Consider the following 14,057-nt stretch of genomic DNA (forward strand, 5'->3'; position numbering starts at 1 on the left):
CCTTGAAAGGCTTCTAATTCTTCAAATCCTTACTATTGTTATGTTCCCTCACCCCCGCCCCATTTTATGTTACAAAGAGTGATTGTTAAGATTTTCTTCCTTTTTCTGCTTTGGGTAGGAACTCTGTAGAGCTGGATATTAAGCATTCTGTTCCAATGAATAATTCAATTTGACTAGCATACATTAAATATAGCATGCTACTTTATATATTGTAATGCAAAATGCTATTTTGTTCAGCTAAATGCATTTTTATCTGATATTTATTGTATGTTCCTTCTTAATAGTGAAAAAAATCTTTTATAACTTGCTGAGCATCTAAGTGATATTTATTGACTCCAAGGAGCTGCCTTCTTTTCTGCCTTTTAAACAAACTAAGAACCTCCAGCCATATGAATTCTCATAACATACATTATGCATACCTAGCTTATGTTATGTGCCTGGTGGCCACTGAGGAAATGAATAATATGAATGGATGTGCATAGAATGTATAATATAAAGTTAAGCTTGAACCTCTGAGAGCCAGTGTACACCTGGTCGATTAATTTTAATTTCAGGTCTTGTCAATCTTCTTAGAGGAAAGTTGTTAAGTGAGAATGAAAAAGAGAATCATAAACACATCATTTTCCCTGAAAAAGCTGTTTACTTGGTAGCACGTCTTTGTTAGTCATTTCAGCATGACTGAACAGAGTCACATCTTGCAAAGTGTCATTGCCATATAAGGTTCTGGAGCTGATCACTAATTTTTAAAAGACATTACGCTTAACTCAGTTTTATGTAGAGTCGTGATAGCTTCAATTTGACAATGGCATCCTGATGGTCCCCTTCAGTGTGTTCACAGATCAGCCATTGTTTTCTTAATTCGTTGGCAAATAAGACAAAATGGAAGCACTCACTGAAGTTGCTTAATTGTGTAAGTTATTTGGTTTGGGGGCCAAATGTAGAGAAACAGAGGAGAAGGGTGACAGTCTAAATATTGGGAGTGATCCTCCCTGTGTCGAGGGTGAGGTGGCTGATATAAATCTGCTCTTTTCCTCTTCTGATCTCAGCTCTGTGATTGCTTCCCTGTATTATTTTACTTTTCATATAACATGGCTCCAAGGACAAGCCAGCCACTGTTCGTTGGCCTGTACCAATCCTGCAGGAGTAACTGGTTATATTGCACTTAGAGCCACTCCGTCACACTCAGCCTGTTGCCTCCTACGAGGTTTGAAAGGGGATTTTTATGAACCCTGTTCTCAATTTATGTCCTGACTTTAGAATCTTGACATCCCTACACCTGACTCTCTATACCCTCGTGAAATGCTAGGCCACCAAATGTACAGATCGGGTGGAAATAACCTTATATGAGATAAGGTGATGTGGGACTGACTTATATAGTTATTCTTTCTTTCTTTTTGCTCTTGGGAAAGAGAAAGGAAAAGCAGTTTCTCTGTGATGAGCTAATTCTGACCCCGTGTTCTCTCACCTCCCCCTTCCTGTCCTTCCGCTGACTCTGACTCACTGATCGTGCATGTTTGACCCAGTGTTTTCCTCCTGCACCTGTCCTGTTGTATACCATTAGATTTACAAGGAGCAGCTCAATACCAGGGTTGTCCTGGTGGCCGTAGAGACCTGGACTGAGAAGGATCATATTGACATCACCACCAATCCTGTGCAGATGCTCCATGAATTCTCCAAATACCGGCAGCGTATCAAGCAGCATGCTGACGCCGTGCACCTCATCTCGTATGTACCTGTTTAGGCTTCTGTTATAGTCTTCAGTTTGACCTTTGTCTTTATTCCTTTGTGGTGTCAGTTAAATTATGTATCAGAAAATAGTGACTTGAACAAGACTGCTGTTGGTGCCCCTCTCCATTATCTAGGAAGCATAGTGGTAGGATCCCAGTGCTGGGATCCCAGTGCTGGTTCCATGGCCATAAGCTCTACCTTCAGAGAATATAACTTCCATCCTCAAGGTCAAGTCACAACCCAAGATGGCTGCTGGTGCTCCAGCCTTCCTTACGGGCAGTTGAGTCAACTTTTGTAAAGGACATTTCCTGAAAGTTTGGATGCATCAATTTCACCAGCAAATCTTTTGCTAGATCTTAGTCACATGGCCAAAGGCTAGGAAAAATGGTCTTTGATGAACCACCAAATAATATAATTGAGTTTCCTCACCAAGGAGGAGGAGTACTATGCTTTCTTTCTTCCTGTAACAAGCTGTTACCTTCCCTGCTTATAGTGAAGACAGTCTTCTAACATTCTTCCTAGAATCAAACCAACCAGTGTACTCCTTATTCTCCCCATCTTCATCCTTTTCTTTCAGTCTTTAATTATCAATTTATAATGATCAGTAATATTCTGTAGAACTACTAGATACTCTCTTCTAGAAAAGGATCCAGAGCTGTGGTCTGTTAATCTCTGTATCTTTAATTCCTGTGCTGGTACTTGATGCTTGCTTGGTGCTCAGTTAATGCTGGCTCAACTGAGATTGTTTTATACACCATAAAGGTATTTTGGCAACATAAGTTTAAAGTGTATTTAAAAATACCATTTTTATTTCCTAAGGAGGATGGTTTTGGGGTGTTCAGTGTAGGAGAGTAGACATGTTTAGGGAGCCATTATATGGGAGCCATTACATTGGTTTTCTAACAGCATTTTTTCCCTTAAGGCGCGTGACATTCCACTATAAGAGAAGCAGTCTGAGTTACTTCGGAGGTGTCTGTTCTCGCACAAGAGGGGTTGGTGTGAACGAGGTAAATTTTGTCAGTTTTCCTTAAGCAAAAATTTTTCTTTGCATATGCTCACTTTCTTCTTTAGGGCCAGTTTACATTCCTTCTCATGCTTGTTTTAAATTCTGGTGTTGAGAACGTGGCATGAGTGGCTTAGATTAATCCAAAATAGATGGTAGGATTCATGATGATATCCTTGGGGTATGATAATCATAGTTTTGCATACTTATCAGGTAAATGCAAGCTGAAAACCAGCTTGGGAGGTTTTAGGTGTCTATAGAGAAGATGTTAAATTTTTATAAGCTTTTTAATCCTTTTCTTATAATTTTTAAAGTTACAGTGTGCTCTTCTGTCCATGTTAGATTAAATTCATTTAAATCAAAGAATTTACAGTAGTATTGTGGGTTTTTTTCTCCCTATGCATATTTATTCATCTTTATGCCTTCTACCTTCCAATCTGTAGAATGAATCAAAACAAATATTTTCTTAATATCATTGTTTGTATTTTGATACCTTTATTTTTATAAAGAAGATTCTTAGTTGGCCAAAGTACCTCAAAAAGCCTAACCAACTATATCTAAATTCTCATCAGTACTAGAATATGTTTTATCACGTTATCCTGATAGCCATCATTCAGTGGGGACCTCTTGTGACATAGTTGTACTAAGTTGAATTTATTCTTGGCTTGATATGGGCTGAGTCAGAGACTAATTTTTTGGGACTTGTCATTATATTTCCATGATAGAGCTTGTTTTGAATGCCCTGAGAGTTCCCTCTTAGGAGGAAGGGCCTTTTGCTTCTTGGGCCTAATTGCAGGGAAGAAGTGAGAGGGAGCATAGGCCATCTTTAGATGTTGTGAGGTTCTGCATAGGGAGTTGAGATGATATGTGGTAACAATTAAGAAATAATAACTAGCTTTGTGCACTCTCTCAAATGTTTCCCACACACTTTCAACTCTGAAAAACAGTATGGTCTTCCAATGGCAGTGGCACAAGTATTATCACAGAGCCTGGCTCAAAACCTTGGAATCCAATGGGAACCTTCTAGCAGAAAGCCAAGTATGTACATTGACCTTCTCACTCACTTTTGTGGGCCATTCTTCTGTATAATGCATGTCTGGGTAACACATATTTTTCATTCTGAAGCCATTATAAGTTTACTTGTACCATATCTCCTTCCTCTAAAACATTTTTAAAACAAGCAACTTAAGATAATTCTTAATCTAGTCCCCAGCTGGTGTCCCAAGATGGACACTACTGCAACTAAATATGGTGGAGGAAGGGGAGGGGAGGAGGCATGGGGGCAGGAAAGATGGTGGAATGGGATGGACATCATTACCCTAGATACATGAATGACTGCACATATGGTACAGTGCTACTTCATGTACAACCAGAGAAATGAAAAGTTGTGTTCCATTTGTGTACAACGAATCAAAATGCATTCTGCTGTCATATATACCTAATTAGAATAAATAAATAAATTTAATTTTAAAAGAATTTAAAAAAAGATAATTCTTAATCTATTTGGTTTATAGAAATGTCCTCTTAATAATCCGTAAATCATACTCAGTTGCTCAGGACTTGAGTTGGCTCTTTTTCACATTGCAGAATTGTTACAATTAGGAGTGATGGATACTCCCATTCTGAGTTCTAACCAGCTGAGTATGGACACAAGATGGACACAAGATTACCAGATTGGTAATAGTATAGTTAGATTGGGAAATAGCTTACATCTAGAGTTAAAAAGGATCTCTCGCATTTAAACTTGAAATAAACTTACCTACCTAGTCACATCAGAAAAGTTGGAGAAAAAAGGCTCCCCTAGACCCAGCCTGTCCCCAGGCCTTTTAAGCTTGGGGCGGGTGAGATAGAACAGAATTCTCTCTGTTGGGCAGGCAGGTCCAAGATAGAGTCCATACAGGGTCTCAGATCCTTTCAATTAAAAAACCATGATGTTAGGCACCACTTTCTTCATCAATCAGATGCAAGACAGAAAGACAGGGCTGACTTACCCAGTGGACTAAGTGTTTATGACCCGTCATCATTTTAGGGGCTCAGGAAAATTTCTAATGTCTTTTAAAATTATAATAAAGCCCGACCTGAATTATATTCCTTTTTCTACCAACAAAATAGTAAAATATAATTTTAATACTTTTTTTTTTGTGGCAGAAGGCAAGTACCTATGGCCCACAGACATCATAATTGGTCTCTCTTGTGGAAAGAGAGACCAGTGTGTTCACTCATATTCACTTAGCTAGAAATTAAGTGGAATCCCAACTCCTCTGGGTAAATATGAGATACCAGGAATAAGAGGTCTTCCTTCCACCCCAATCTCCCCCCACAAAAAAAAAAAAAAAAGAAAAGGAAAAATCTACTGTAGCATTGTATTACATTTTATACTTTTTTGGTCATTAATGCATAATAGTATGAAAAAATGAAACAAAATATATATACCCATGTGCTTACTGAATCCTTTGATAGGTATCTTAAATATCAAGTACATGGTCATCACAGCTGTCTGGAGGCATTTTGCAAATCCCCATGAACTTTCTAATATCTTGCTCAAAGTATTTGCTTCTCCAAAGAAACACTCATTCCACATTAAAGGGATGTTTAGAATTTCATGAGCTGTCATGGAGACCTTAAAACCAGAAAGGTGTATAACTAGATTTATGGCCTTGTTTAAAATCCTAGAGGCTGGTGTCGGGGTCAGCTGAGAAGTATTACAGGGGTGGACAGGCCAAGGAAGTGAGTTCATTCCTAACATCCACCATGCTCCTTCCTGTCTACAGTTCTGTCTTCTTTCGTAAAAAATGTTTGTTTAGGTAGCTAGTTCCTGAGTTCTAAGCTTTGAGTTTTAAAAAAAAAAATCCATTTGGAAGTCTTTCTTTAAAAATATCATCACGATAGAAAAGAGAATAGAAAAAAATAAATGAAAGGAAGAGCCCATTTTAGTACCAGCATGTCGGTTTCTGATATGTATATTAAACTTATGATTGGTATTTAAGTGATTATGTGCATGTCTGTTTAGACTGATCTCTTCTGCCAGACCTTTTAGGACAGTGTTCCTCAAGTCTCTGACCAATCCTGGCTTTGACTCAAGCAAATCAAATTCCCTGCTCTAATCACCAGTGTGACTTTATTAGAAGCACTTCAGTGCTAATTCATTGTATTCATGGAGAGCATACAAGCGCACAATCTCTGTGAACCCCAGAAACAGTCTGATAGAGACATAATTCCCATTTTAGAAGTGGAAATGCTGAGACCCAAGAATGACTAAGTCTCCTGCCTATGGGACCCTCTCATGTGGTGGAACTTACACTAGAACTCAGGCTTTCCAGTCTCTAGAGCCCTTTGAGTACTTCTCACTATACATTGGAACTAGGAACCTAATTGAGTTGTCCAAGTTAGAAAAATAAAGAGGGGTATAGTTTTATTTCCTGCCAGGTGTTATCTTAGGAAGCAATCTGTGCTTCTGGAAAGGATAAGGAAATATTGCTTAAGTGAAATAAATTTTGTCCTGAGACTACCTACCCACTCTCAATTCTATTGACATGGAATTGGTAATAAGGATTTATGTAGGCACTGTAATACAAATTAAAGATGTGACTTTGTTGTTTCCCTTTTTCCTGTTCCATTGGACTAGAATGTGACTGCACAGAATCCTGGGGTGGCTGCATCATGGAGGAAACAGGGTAAGTTTTTACACATGCATTTGACATAGGCCTTTTGCTAAAATTGCTACATGTAATCAGAGACACACTGTCTCAGGTACTGGTCTTTTAGGCTAAGCAGTTAGTGTAAATTCAATAATTAATTCTCTGATATTTTAAAGTGGTCAGGACTAATTCACTTTATATTTTAATTTTTAATTTAAGTTTGGTGATAAAAGTAAAATGTATTAGCTACTCTGCTTCTTATTAAGGAAGCACATTTCTATATGCTTCTAAGTTTAGGGGAGACATTAATTTTTTAGTACATTGGAATAAAAAATGGTACCTGATGCAGTCAATGAAAATCAATTTAGGCATCAGTTTACTTTTTAATGAATTATAAATATATATGCTTACACTAGTAAAAATTGTACTACAATGAAGCTTTTTTTTTTTTCTTCTCAGATTTATTGTGTCAAATAGATAATGTTCTAGTGGTAAATGTTTGAACATTCACTCACCTGTTCTCTCTTTTCTTTTGAGGATACTTTGGAAAGTAGAGCAGTTGCCCCATAGCTACTGTTGAGTCAATGAATCCAGGCCCGGAAATACGGCTTTTTCCCAGGGACCTGTGCCCCATGCCGGCCACTGCCCCGAGGCCTCGAGGCATCCTAAGCTATAGCCCACTCCTAGTAGAGGAGAGAGATTTCCTTATTTAAGCCCCTCTCCTAATTCTTTTGCTCATTCTGGACACCTGCCCAACACATTTGGCAGGACATTGGTGTTCCTTCCAACTCTCTGAGTCTTATTACCAGAAGCCCCTACCCACCTGTGCAGGCCCCTTCTTTATTCTACCATACCCTTCCAGGAGTCCAATTCCTGGGCAGAGAGGTTTGCACAGTCAGCCCCCATCATCCTTGCAACTTTACAGCATATTCCTAGAAATGAAGTTTATATTCAAAACTCATAGTTTCCATTGTTGCATTACTCTTGTTCCACAATTTAATAATTTAAAGGTATACAGGCATTTCTGAGGACCGTTGTAGGAAGGCAGCGCTATTTTTAATATTAGTTTTACAAGGAGATGTCTTTTTTCTTTTTCAACTCCTAATTTCTAAATGAATTTTTGAACCGATTATTCATAGAATATAATAAAACTATTTAAGGCTAATGTATTTTTTCTCAAGTATATTGTTTTTGTAAGATATCACTGTCAATGGTGACAGGTTTTATTTACTTCCATAAATAACCCTCATCTCTCATATACTATTGTATTATATCCTGGAATAAGTAGACTGTCACTCTCAAATCAATTTCTGAGAAATCAGTATGTATGATTCACCTTAACCTTGATCATATAATGGCATACACACACACACACACACACACATTACACATTAATATGCATTTAAAGCATATAATATTCCCTGTGTGCTGACATAGAGGTATTAATTTGATTAAGTAAATCACAGAGAGGCTCATTTTATATTCCTGTTAAATTTTTCCTATCACCCAATAATATTTGAAATTGAGAATGAGGAGCTGTTATTTATGGGAACTATCCTAATTCTGTTTTTCCTGTGTATAGACACACTAAAAGCATATGTACACATAGGTGTATGGTCCAGCACATCTCTTTACAGTTTTCTGGTTTACCTGAGTCACTTTGTTGAAGGCTGAATTGTAGTCTTTAAAAAAATCTGTCCTCCCAACTCCTTCCTCCAGAATTGAGTCTTACAGGCTTAGGAGCTCCTTTTATTCAAGGCACAGTCAAAAGAATGCCTTTATTGAGACATAGCAAATAAAATGACCACACTTTAAAATGCAGCCTAGATGAAAGGTTTTGTAGTGAACTTTAAAAAAACTGTTTCAAGCAAGGTCACAAGAGGCCTTGAAAGCTGAGGAGGTTGTGACCTTGTCCCCAGTTCTGTGATTTTCTTTGTGTTTATATTTTTTACAAACTCACACAAACTTATTTTACAATTGGGACCATAAGTGCCTTGTCAAAATTTGTGTAGATTCATCTGGATTCAGAATAAACATTTTGTTCTCATTTAGAGGTTTTGATTTTCTTCTCTGATGACTGTTTTTGGTATATTATTTACATCATTGATGCATTATTTCCTCAGGGTATCCCATTCCCGAAAATTCTCAAAGTGCAGCATTTTGGAGTACAGAGACTTTTTACAGAGAGGAGGTGGAGCCTGTCTTTTCAATAGACCAACAAAGGTTAGTAACTTCAGAAGTGTAATTATCTCTCCAGTGTTTAACAATGTAACAGTGCCAGATAGCATATAATTGTCTTAGAAAGCAGGTTTCTTGTCAGTCAGATTAATGCTTAGTTACAAAAAGTCTTTATCATGTGGAAGATTGAATCCTGTTTGAATGAATGACCGAGCTATAAATCACTGTTCAGTTCTAGGTGCACCCCAAACCCTCTACAAAGCGAAACCCCTTCAACTTAATATCTTTGATATTTGCATACACCTCTCTACTAAGAGACAGTGCAGTAGACTAAGAAAGTAACCCGTTTTTCATTGTTTCTAGGTGTCCAACTTCTTCCTCCTCTTTTTCATCTTTCTGTCTTTTTGCCTTTCTTCCCCTTTGCTGGCCTGCCTAACTCCAACACCCTCTCTACTTCTCTGCTCTCCCAGGCAGGAAACATTGCTAATATCAGCCAGCCAAAACATGATATTTCAGGATATTTATGGCTGCCATAAAGACCATAGGTATTTATACTCCATAGTCTCTCCACCCAGAGGAGGTCCACATTGTCCTGGCATTTCATCAGAACTTATATACAGTGTCAGAAATCCCTTATCCCTAAATCCTGAGTTCAAAAAACTGAAAATTTCTAAATGTGGTTTTTATGAGTTTGCAGAAAACAATTTAACAATACAACTACATTTAAAATCTGTATTTATCCCCCATAGGGTGAATACTTGCAAGTCTTATTGCAGAAATGTTAATTTGTTCAATTGTAGGGTGTGTCCCAGGCCTCTTGGGACTGTTAGATAGAACATGGCCAATCATTATACTTTGATAAAATCCAGCAAAGCCATAATTCTCAGACTTTCTCACTATAGAGCTTTTGGATAAGGATCTGCTTGGAAATAAAGTTCCTCAGCAGACAGAAAGATAGGATCAATGCTAATTATCAGATGGTATAGAAATTCTAACACAGCAAATTTCATATTTTCTTTAAAATACTGCTTTATAAGTCAAATACAGTTCATTACTATAAAAATATTTTTAATACTTTGCAAATGAGATCAGTGGAATCATGTGAGATTTTCTTAAAAAAAAAATCGGTGCTAATGTGAGTAACTGATAGAGTAACTCTCCATACCCATAATTAAGTGATACTGCTGGAGTCAGCGGATGGTAGCTCGATGTCTGATATCTGTATAAAATTTCAGTAAAGCTGTGGAAAAAAGAAACTGAACTTTTAAAGTGACCTTACATCATTAATGTAGGCTGCCTATCTTTTATGACATTGATCTTAGTGCACCAGAAACCTGAAAGCTTTGAAGTGTTTGAAATGGGTAAAAATCAGTAATAAAGAAATGATGCAAGATGCTGTCATTTTTTAATTGCTGTATACGTGGCTGATTTTACCTAGCTTGCAGAGTACCAGCTAATTATAAGCATCAAGCTTGAGGAAATAACACTCACTGATTTGGGAAGGATAAGGTTTCTTATATATGCATTATAAGGATTCATCATTGCTTTTCTCAAATTGCCAATGAGCGGGAAGACAATTATTGCAATAATTTGGAAACTGTATAAAAGTAACTATGTATACATCTTCAATTTTGAACGTTAGTAAATAAAGAATTATTTCTCTTCTTAAATTACATATTACAACGATTTTTAGAAAGCCCTGTGGATTCCAGTGGAAGAGTTTATATGTATATATCAAATAACTAATTTTTTCCCAAGTATTTTTAGTCAGTGAGGGTATATATATGCATGAGTTATGTGTTGTTTTCATATTATTAATGCGCATATTTTGTGTGCTTTGGGAATCTTCTCATCTGCCATATTTTTCATGTGGTTTGAGGTATGACACATCTCAAGATGGAGAAAAAGCCCAAGAAAGAAAGGACCAGACGCCTAAAAGAAAGTGCTGATTGTGTTCTCACTGGCCCTTCCATTTTACATTTTATCCTAAGAGAGTGCTAACAGAGATTAGCACTGTTGATGTCACTCATTGAACTTCCCCCAGTGGAGTCTCACCCAGCTAGGGTGGGAGCTTCCTTGCTTCTTATAATAGTTTGGCCTTCCTGGAAGTGGAAGGGAGGTCAGGTCTTTCATGGGTAGACTTGGTAGAAGGTAACCTTTCCTCAGGGTGTATACAGCTGCTGGGGACAGAGTCTCTTTCTCTCTCTCACATCTAAGGCTCTGAGCATTTTGTGTTACAATGTGCTTCACCCAAGGTAATGATCATGCCCAGAGAAATCCTTCCCCAGGGAAGTGGGAAATAGGGCTATTTCTCCTAAGCTATGTGCTGCCTCAACAGTTGGTCCCTGATAGCATTTATCTAGAAGCAAGTTCATGACACCAATAGGATGGGTTATTCTAGAAATTTGATGGTTCTATCACTCCAGCTATGACTGAGATATTGAGATTTCCGTAGATTCACGCTTGTGTCTGCACATTCATCTAACATGTTTCAGACAGATACAGGTTTCTTTTCAATGAGGAGGATGGGCTTGGGTTTCTTACAACATTGTTTTCTAAGTTTGTTTGCATTGACTTGATTTTATGTATCACGTTTGGCTGTGACTGAAGCATATTTATCTTTTTTGACAATTTTTATGTCTTCTGATCTGCCTTGAGATAAGTCAGCAAATTTAGATATCTGTGATTCTTATTAGCAATGCATTTTAGCTCCATTAGCAAATATGAAAAGTGATCTATCCCTCTTGACAGCTTATTTCCATAAAAAGTAACTATAATGCTAGAGGTCATCTCTCAAGCCCACTACCAGTGAAACCCCTTGGAGATTTCCCACCTTTCAAGTATGGTTTTAGAAGTGTTATTAGTAAGTGAATAGTGTTTCCCACCCAGACATCCTATATAAGATGACTTAAGGAACTGGGATTGTGGCTCAATGGTGGAGCGCTTGCCTAGCATGTGCGGGCTCCTGGGTTCAATCCTCAGCACCACATAAAAATAAACAAAGTAAAGGTATTGTGTCCAACTACAACTAAAAAATAATTTTAAAAAAAAGATGACTTAATAACAGGTCATAGAACAATACCACATGATAGCTGGGTGTAGAGCTATGTATGTGGTCTGGTTGGTGTGTTGATTTTCTGTGATAAATTAAAATATTTTCCTTTTCTCTTCCTAATCTCTTTCAGCTATTTGAGCCCACAGAATGTGGAAATGGATACGTAGAAGCTGGGGAGGAATGTGACTGTGGTTTCCACGTGGTGGGTATAAGAGGGGACTCTACCTTCAGTACAGCTCCTCCATCACTAATAAGAACAGTGTTAGTGAGAGGCGTCTCTGCTGTTCATTGTCGCTCCACTGCCTTTCTTTCTGACCTCTCTGATCAATACTCCTTCCCAACTCAGACACGCTAGCATTAGTCATGTCCTTATGGGCCTTGTCTGAAAAGGACAAATGGATTGTTCTAATCAAATTCCCTACCTCTTTAAAAATCCATGACTCATATCAGGTTGGATAACTTTTACCAAATCACAAAACATTTTTTTTTCCATGCTCTTCATTGCTTTTGCCTTTATAAAACTTAACTGGGTAGTAAGAATGTTAGTAGAGCTAACCAGGGGTGGGGCATTGCTTAACAATTAGATACTCTTTGAGAGAGAAGTCCTTCCATAGGAGATCATGCTGTGCTAGGAAATGTGGCAGGAAGGGGACTATCATTGTTTAAAGTGATCTTTCTTTGCTAAAATATTTGCTTATAATTACACACGTTTGCTCACTTGGATTTTTGCATAAGGCACATGTAGAGAGAATGTCAAGAGTGGCTTTACTCATTTAAGATGTTTTTCTCTAGGAATGCTATGGATTGTGCTGTAAGAAGTGCTCCCTGTCCAACGGGGCCCACTGCAGCGATGGGCCCTGCTGTAACAATACCTCATGCCTTGTGAGTTACCCGACAGCTTCGTCTTTCTTTTAATTGACAGATTAACCAAATATCTCAGTATGTGCATTGAGCATTTGTGTAGCTTGTCATAAATGTGTGCATGCTGGCTCAATAATTTTGTAGAATCAGTAATTCCATCCAACTTTGGTGGTTCACAACATTTGCCTTTACTGTTACTCTCTATCCACTATCTTATCCTCCATCATCTCCTTAAGAAAATATACCTATGCAGCTTCCAAAATAAACATTGGGAGTTGCCCTACTAACACAGATGAGACTCAAACAAGTCATTGAATAGAAGAGGGACAATACTTGTAATCTTTTTGATAATAGGACCTACTTATAACTTTTACTTCAAAACTTTCCCTAATTCATTTTAGACCTCAAGTATAAAAGGTAATGTTCATATTTTTCCACTTGGCTTTTTGAATCCTCTATGTAATCAGGAAAGCTAGATAAGAGCATAATTACGTATGTTCATATATATGTATGAACAATTTGTGTGTGAATATGTGTGGACACAGTCTTCTATTTATAGTGATCCACAGTTTTTGAAAAGTCATTTTGATATTCCTTTTCCTAATATATGAGGCCTGTGATATTTCCTGTAAGTATAAAATTACATAGCTTTACTGATTTTTTTCAATACAGAGGGATATTCTATGGTACTATATTCTAGAAGATTCTAGCTTATTTAAACTTGCTTCATGCCCCCTACCAGATTATAAATTGCTTAAAGCTAACGAGTCTTTTTTCATGTTGTACTCATCCTTTCCCATATAAACAAAATGTTTTGTACATCATAGGCAATCACTGGCATTACTGAAGTTAATTTATGTAGATTCATTGTAATTTTATTGTATATATTTAGTTAAGGTAAGATTAACATTCAAGCTAAATATAAATTAAATAAATTAGTGCAGGTTGGAAATGTATATCAATCGTTTAGAGAGATCTTAAATGTTTATATTACAGTGTTTTGCTCCTCTGTCTCAAGACAAATCAGTGTTTCTTCTTTACATAATTTCCATTACATTGCTTTCCTAAAATAATATTTGGAGACAGTTCAATTGAAGCCTGAATACTTAATGCCTTGTCTGATGACTCATCTTCAGTGTAGACAGTCTCGTCTGGCCTTGTATCATCCTGTAGTTATTGTATTAATTCATCAAAAGAGACTGGTGGTGGTTGGTTACAAGAAGATTATTGGTGAATTTAAGAGTAACTTTTTCAAAGATTAATTAGTACTAGCTCCTAATATTGGGTTTTGATTTACAGTTTCAGCCACGAGGTTATGAGTGTCGGGATGCTGTGAACGGGTGTGATATCACTGAATATTGTACTGGAGACTCTGGCCAGGTATGGCAGACTGAGTTTTTGGTAACACATTGTACAATGTACATATTGAAACTTTCCATGTAGATTACATGTGTGAACATGTTTTCTTTCTTGTTTTATGTTTTGGCATGTTATGTTTTCTGGTTATTTTTAACTCTTCATCAGACTTTTAGGAAAGTTGGGCATGTTATTTTTGGACCTATACTTTTTTTTTTTCCTTCCAAATTTCCCCTTC

The 14,057-nt window shown here is 37.2% G+C and overlaps 1 protein-coding gene across 1 annotated transcript in view; it reads left to right on the forward strand.

Annotated features, from left to right (window-relative positions):
* The window catches only part of Adam23 (ADAM metallopeptidase domain 23), a 170,300-nt gene that overhangs the window by 108,081 nt on the left and 48,162 nt on the right, over nucleotides 1-14,057 (forward strand). The window contains exons 11-18 of the mRNA XM_015480982.2: nucleotides 1,562-1,725; nucleotides 2,651-2,735; nucleotides 3,679-3,769; nucleotides 6,357-6,405; nucleotides 8,493-8,592; nucleotides 11,733-11,804; nucleotides 12,395-12,484; nucleotides 13,763-13,843. Coding sequence (XP_015336468.2) covers nucleotides 1,562-1,725; nucleotides 2,651-2,735; nucleotides 3,679-3,769; nucleotides 6,357-6,405; nucleotides 8,493-8,592; nucleotides 11,733-11,804; nucleotides 12,395-12,484; nucleotides 13,763-13,843 — 732 coding nt within the window. The remainder of the gene's footprint in view (nucleotides 1-1,561; nucleotides 1,726-2,650; nucleotides 2,736-3,678; nucleotides 3,770-6,356; nucleotides 6,406-8,492; nucleotides 8,593-11,732; nucleotides 11,805-12,394; nucleotides 12,485-13,762; nucleotides 13,844-14,057) is intronic.

Source organism: Marmota marmota, unplaced genomic scaffold (assembly GCF_001458135.2).
Source record: "Marmota marmota marmota unplaced genomic scaffold, marMar, whole genome shotgun sequence".
Taxonomy (NCBI): Eukaryota; Metazoa; Chordata; class Mammalia; order Rodentia; family Sciuridae; genus Marmota; species Marmota marmota.